Here is a 7223-nt window from a genome sequence, read left to right as displayed (position 1 = left end):
AATCGGGAAAATTCATCCGCAATTTGAAAAAATCAGGAAAAGTTGACTTTTTTTGTCAAAATCAAGGTCAACCGTCAAATATTGACTTTTGGTGGAAAGTCGGTCAAAGAAAGTCAACAAAATAAAATAAAATCAAGAAATTGTCAAAGTTGCCTTTTTTTGAAGCTATGCTAAAAAAGGAAAGTTCTCACACTTAGAAAATATTTTGACATTTTAAAGCATGATGATCAGTCAACTTCAAGCACACTTCTCACCTAGATTCAGGATTCAATTTAAAACAAGGTCAACAATAAAGTGGTTTATTTCATATGAATCTATAACTTTGTAGTTGAAGGTTTTCTCATTTGAATGCTAGATAAAGAGATATGGATGAGAGAAGTTGGGTGTTCATAGTTGTTGGAACCAAGGTTGCATGGCAGATTTCCAGGTCATGACCAGGCATTGTATCAAACATGTGGAATGCCAAATTTCAAGCTGATTTTAGAGATATACAAGTGTGCTATGAATGGAGTCTTGGTGTTATTACATTCCCCTCCGCGTTCTCTATTAATTAAGCCAAGAATCAAGTCAATTGGACAAATATTGAATCATATATGAAGCTTCAAATTCACTGCCTCGCAAATCTCAAGTCAGGCATCCGGCCAGGCTGAACTCTGAGTCACACGCAGTCATTTTCGCAAACAGGTGGTGCGCCAAATTTGAGGTCGTTTTTTAAGCTCCACGAATCTCCATTTTGATCAAGCATGGTGTAAAGTTATTCCCTGCCATTTCTTCTTCTCAACGAGCCATAGGTTGTATAAATTGGATGCTTGTGGATTGAGGTAGAGTCATCCAAATGTGTGCCCTGGCTAAGCCACGTCTTTGCCATGAATGTTAAGCCAAGCTAAGTCACGCTCGCGCAAGCCCATGCAGCCACAGCCCACCATGTTTCAAGTCACTTTTCTCCCACTTCCAAGCTTCGTTTTGCCAACCTTCCAACATCAAATTTCCTCTATTCCATGTATTCTCCTCATTGGGTCCAAGAGTGAGCTAAAAGATGTCTTAGAGAGGGAGATAGAGATACACGAAGTCAGTGTGTTGGCTTAGCATAAGGCTGATAAGCGTGGACCAGGGCATGCGCAAGAGAAGTTGTTAGGCACATCATTGTATGTACGAAAGCTACCAGATGCTTACCATAAATGAGTAAACTTGCTTGCTAAGGGTAAGAAAAATATCCACTACACATGAGTCATACCATAACATAATACACTCCTTGAGCCACACAACCTCACACTATATAACTCCACGCCCTTCACAAATCCAAGGGAGAGACTTCATTTTTTTCAGATTCTCATCTTCACTCTCTCCTTTCTCTCTCCACCATAACCATCTCCTCTAACTACCTCCGGCCACCGTAACTGCCCTAACAAACTTCTCCGATCCAAATACCTCTCATCACTTTCTCTCATTTCATCAAGCTTCATATTCTTCCCTCCTCCATCATCTACGTCATTTTGTTACCACTATGGATGCTACTGAATCTTTCTATGCTAGCGTATGTTCATCATCATCATCATCATCATCATTTTGAAAGTGCTAATCTGTTCATTCACAAGCAGCAAGAAGAAGAGGATTATCCGAGTTTATTTCTCAGAGCGTGCGGATTTTTGTACATCCTCGAATTTCATCATCATCTTCAAAGAATCAAAGTTGAGTTGCAGAGGATTGAAGTTTTCCGAAGATATCTGCTCAAGAATCTCTCCAGGTAGGATCCAATACTTAGCATCATGATTTATATGAATCTTGCATACCTGTATGTTCATTAGTTGATTCTTTCCTATGGAACTTTGATTTTTGTTTGCAATTTGCTTGAATCTGTTGCTTATTTGCGTGTATGCAAGTTAAACATTCGAGTGTGGAAGATGAATAATCATCATACTGTGGTTAGATCTTGTTTTTGGTAGATATTAGTTATACTTTGGTGTTACAAATGGTTTCGGTTTAATGTTTAGAGGAAGAAATAGATGGATTGGAGCATAAATTTGAACTCAGTGCGAAAAAACGAGTGGACCGGTAACATCCTTTTTTATTTCTGGAAAAAAGTGACGAACGCCACCGTGAAACTAGTCGGGGAAGACGACCGGAGCCCTAGCTCCGGCGTCTCTGTTTGTTTATGCTTCCTCTCTCCGTTTGCTGACGTGTCACGCGTGTATTGGTTCTATTATCCAATTTTGTTGGCTTCTTGTCTTATTCATATGATTGAATGATGCGTTGGTATATTCTGATTGGCCGAGGGCATATTTTTTTGTCTTCTTGTGACTTAAAATTAAGGGTGACCAATTGACATGAGGTGTGTAACTGTGTAATGTCACGTTCCAAAAAAAGAATAGAAAACAAATATACACATGCTGAGTGATAAACGAAATAAAATTGGAATAAGGCAATATAGTTGGGCCATGGATCACTCGGGCCTGGGTTGTTTTCATAATCACACTCCCTTGTTGCTAACGCACCATCATGCAGTGAATCTGGGCCTGGCGTCTTTGCTTTCCCCACCCCCTGAACAGGCCCAGCTTCTGCTTATAACTAGTTTTTAGTTCATGCTAACATTGCTAATACACCCCTGTTGGTTTTAACTCCCTTTTGTAAAAATGTTTTCTTTCCCATTTATGACTTGTAATTCATTTTTCTTTTTGAATAATACAAATGTGACAAAAATATTTTCTTAACCAATTAGATTTTTTAGATTCCATAGTTGTTTTATTAGAATTTTAATTGTTGGTTTCTTTGAATTTTTGATTGGTTAATCATGAATAAAATTGAGTTTTTAGTTTAATTCTTAAAATTAGTTTTAGGTTTAATAAAAATACAAAAAAATTGCTTGTGAATATTTTCATGGTTAGTTTAGATTTTAATTCTTTTTTTTTTGGTTTTGTGTGAATATTTTTATATTTTGAGAAATGTCTAAAATACCCCTAGTTGTTAAAGTTGACTTTAGTCAACTTAAACAACTTTCTTCTTAGTTAATTCCCCTTAGATTTTAGTTTAGATCTTAAATAGGAATTAGAATAACTTAGATTAGAGAATAGGTTAGTTCCCCTTTATTCATTCTTTTTTCTTTTCAACATTAAGACACTAATAAATAAAGATGTGAATCACACCTTACTAAAAGTGAGAGAGAAATGAGTGGGATTTATTCCCTAATCTGTTTCTCACTCACTTAGTGGAAGAGAAATGAGTGGGATTTATTCCCTAATCTGTTTCTCTACCACTATATAATGGGGAGAGAAATGAGTGGGATTCATTCCCTAATCTGTTTCTCTACCGTTATACATTCTTATATGATTCAAATCGCAAATAAAATCCCTTTAAAAAATACCTAACCAAAAACACTTAAAACACTTAATAAAGGCTCGAATTAAAACAAAGTAATGAAGTGGTACGAAACCTTGTATTGGGTTTTGTTCATCATGTAGTTACATAAAAAACACAAACCCAAGATTCTTTTCTTTTGCCTTGTTAGGCACCTAAGAACAAGTTAAGTCCTTTCCAAAAGTAGGCGTATAAGTCTCCAAAGGTCGAGCATCGTGGATTGTGACCTTAACCTCTGTTCAACTAAAAAACACAAAAAATGGAAATTATGGAGCCGAACTACGGTCGCTCTGATTCCTGAAAAGGATACGTAGGCATTGGGTCGTGGGGCCTAAGCGAGCACACTTGTAAATAATTCCTTCTTTTCCCCGTGTTTATTTTGCATTCGATCACATTTAGGTTTTAGACATAGATACACCCTTTAGATAGAAACAGACATAGGTGGATACCATCGAGTACGATGGGCGTGAGGGGTGCTAGCACCTTCCCCTTGCGTAACCGACTCCCATGCCCTATTCTCTGGTCGAAAGACCTTGTTCTTGTTCGAGTTAGGTTTTCTGGTATTCCTTTCCCTTATGGGATAAATATATTAGTGGCGACTCTGATTCCATTTTTCGCGGGTAGCGACAACTGGCGACTCTGCTGGGGATGTTGATAGACCTGTGCTGGTCCATTCTTAGCTAGTCGATCCTAGCCTTTGTTTGTTTTGTTTATTGGGTGTTTGTTTGTTTATATGTGTACATCCTGTATATATGCTTGCATATCATGTTTACTTTCTGCTTGCATATCATGTTTACTTTCTGCATGCATCTGGACTATATTATGGGTCCCCGTGGGGGCCACATATTTTCTCTATTTGCAGGTTGGGTGGGATGTTCTTTGAGGTAAAAGGCCCAATACCCAGGCCATGAGTGATACCTTAGGAACTAGGAATAGAGTGGCCATGACGGACAGAAGACGTATGTCTGATTGCTCCGATCATGTATCCACGGGCAAAGCTTGGTTGAACGAGGCAATATCGTATGATTGCGCCTACTTTCAATCCTCTGTTGGCTTTTTTGACCTACCCTTGCCTAGATTCACCTGTGAGTGGGGAGGGACATACATGACAGGTACCGTTGGTGACTATTTTGTTCTGATGGTGACTACTGTTCTTATGGTTCTGCGGTACCTATGCCAGACTTTTGATCCTGCGACGTCCGATCTTGTCCAAAAGCAACATACACTTCTCCTATATGGGGAGGGGCCTTCATTGAATCATACTCATCATAGCATGTTTAATTTCAAAAAAAAAAAGAGAAAAAAAGAAAAAAGAAAAAAAAAGAAGAAGAAAAAAGAGATTAATCTTCATATGCATGCCATTTTTCAGGGTATCCAAAGTCAACACTTCTCATCAAGAATGGCTAACAGTGTGACCGTCAACAAAAAGGCTACGAGACGTACCTTCACTTGCAGTTTCTTTCGTGAGGATGCAACACCTTTGGTTCAATTGAGCACCCTGGTTACTGGGTCTAATCGGGATGAGTTCAGAGAGACTTATGGCCACATTCTGCTTATGTTGACTACTCGTATTGATGAGTGGGGTCTCTATACTCTTCTTCAGTTCTATGATTCTGAGTTGAGCTGCTTCACCTTTCAAGACTACCAACTGGCTCCCACCTTTGAAGAGTATGCTGACATTCTCAAGATTAAGGTTCAACGTAAAATCCCTTTTGTATGTGTACCTGAGAAGCCAAAAATGGATCGAATCGCTAGTGCTCTTTATTTGAGCATGAAGGATGTTACGGATAACTGGAAGCCTAATGGTGGAACCCATGGATTCTATGTAAGATTTCTGATGAAGAAGGCTGAAGCCCTTGCTATTGAGAAAAAATGGAAAGAATTCAATGCCCTCCTGGCCGTCATGATATATGGATTAGTGATGTTTCCGAATATTCCAAATTTTATCGATCTTACTGCCATTTGTCTCTTTATGGATCAAAATCCTGTACCCACTCTGTTGGCCGACACTTATTATGCCATCCATTCTAGGTATGGGAAAAAAGGATTAGTTGGGGGTTGTTTACGGATACTATACGAATGGTTTTCTTCACACTTGCCTAAAAGTGGAGCGTTTGTCACCACAAGAGACTCACAGAAATGGCCTCAAAGGATCATGGGGCTAACTGCAAATGACATCGTCTGGTGTTGCATCAGAATGAGTATAGAGGAAGTTATAACTAGTTGTGGCAGTTTTGACAACGTTCCCCTCATAGGAACGAAAGGTGTTATCAATTATAACCCGAGGCTCGCATTACGCCAGTTGGGATTTGTGCTTAAAGACAAGCCTTTGGACAAAGAGATATTCGAATCCGTTTGCTTTGAGAAGGGAACTGATCTAGAGGGTTTGGAAAAAGTAAGAAGTGCCTAGAATAGCATCCATACAGATGATCAGACTTCCCTAGGAGAGAAGAATGCCGTTGCCAAACAAGCTTATACAGATTGGGTCGAAGATAGAGTTAAAGATCGCCTTTTGCCTTTCCCGAAGGTTAACCCATTGTACGAGCAACCACCTGAGGTTCTAACTGCCACTATGCCTATTGAGAATTGCATCAAGTGGATATGGAAAGCACCCAATTACAGGAAAAGAGGTCAGATGCGCAACTAAAACATTATCTTATGGACCAGAAGAGGGCTGAATTAGCACAAGAGGTTAAAATGCTGAAAGGAGGATCTTCTAGAGTTCAAAAAAGGGCTAGAGCTAAAAAGGGTGAAAGAGCTACCACTGTTCGTGTTGAGGACCATCAAAGGGTTATAGAAGAAGCTGTAAAAGAAGCAGAAGAAAAGCTCAAGCGAGAATACAGAGAAGACTTAAGGGCTCACAAGCTCAGAATAGAGAAAGAAGCTAGGGCCGAAGTGAAGAGTTTGAAAAAGAAGCTTGAAGAGGAAACCACCCAGAGGATTGTAGTCGAGAAGAAGCTTGAAGAGGAAATTACCCAAAGGATAGCGGTTGAGACGTAACTTAAAGGTAGTCATCTCCGCTCCGCTCGACTAACAGAAGAGAATGCAAAGCTCAGAAACCAGATAACAGAAATAGGAAGTACATCTGAGAAGGATACCCTCCCTGATTGCAAAGGATGTGAGAGCTTGGTGGCCCACTGTGAGATGTTAGATGGGCAGTTGTTTCGCAAAGATGTGGTGATTCAGATTTTTGTCAAAGGAAGAGATCGAGAAGTGACCAAGAAAATGTTTGATGAAACTAAGAAGTGGAGCGACGGGCACTTCAGACAAGGAGGACCTTTGTTTTACACCAAGATGGATTAATGATTAAGCTTGTATGTCATGACCACCACCAGGCTTGTTGGATGGGGTCCTTCTATTTTTCGTTATTTGAACTATCTTGTTAATGAATATGGGTATGCCCGAACTCAAAAGAGTGTTATTAATGAAATCTGAGTCTTTTGTTTCCCCTTGATGCTTATCTTTTGTCACATTGTTAAACATTCTTGATTAATATTAAATATTTTGGATACTCTGAAAATGGCACCTCACATCATATGCACACATGAACCTCATGCACATCATGCACAAACAGGTACATCAGATGGTGTTCTTATTTGACTGATCAGGTTTTCTCTTTCAGCAATTGCACCCCCACCTACACATCGCTACTATACGAGGGCTAATCATTCACTGCAAATGGATCAGTTAAGGAATGATCTTATCCAGATGAGAACTCAGGTTACTGCTCAGATGGCTCAATTCATGGAAGTCATGCAAGGCATGGCTGATCGCCAAGAAGAGCTCAGAATCCGGATGGACACAGTTGCTCTGGTTGTTGCGGACCCCCCGCAAAGAAATTCTGCTGATATCCATGTCAATGGTGAACCTGT

The 7223-nt window shown here is 39.6% G+C and overlaps 1 protein-coding gene across 1 annotated transcript; it reads left to right on the top strand.

The window, feature by feature from the left end:
* The first annotated feature begins 4750 nt into the window (after nucleotides 1-4750).
* LOC131618760 (uncharacterized) lies at nucleotides 4751-5761 on the top strand. Its single transcript, XM_058889923.1, has one exon. The coding sequence runs from the start codon at nucleotides 4751-4753 to the stop codon at nucleotides 5759-5761; it is 1011 nt and encodes a 336-aa protein (XP_058745906.1).
* Nucleotides 5762-7223: the final 1462 nt, after the last annotated feature.

This window comes from Vicia villosa, linkage group LG7 (assembly GCF_029867415.1).
Source record: "Vicia villosa cultivar HV-30 ecotype Madison, WI linkage group LG7, Vvil1.0, whole genome shotgun sequence".
NCBI lineage: Eukaryota > Viridiplantae > Streptophyta > Magnoliopsida > Fabales > Fabaceae > Vicia > Vicia villosa.
Note: the sequence above shows the minus strand (reverse complement) of the source record. Positions and strands in the feature narration are given on the sequence as shown.

Bases quoted from the DNA above. Each gene is read 5' to 3' on its own strand.
- LOC131618760 (XM_058889923.1), top strand. From the start codon at position 4,751: ATGGCTAACAGTGTGACCGTCAACAAAAAGGCTACGAGACGTACCTTC.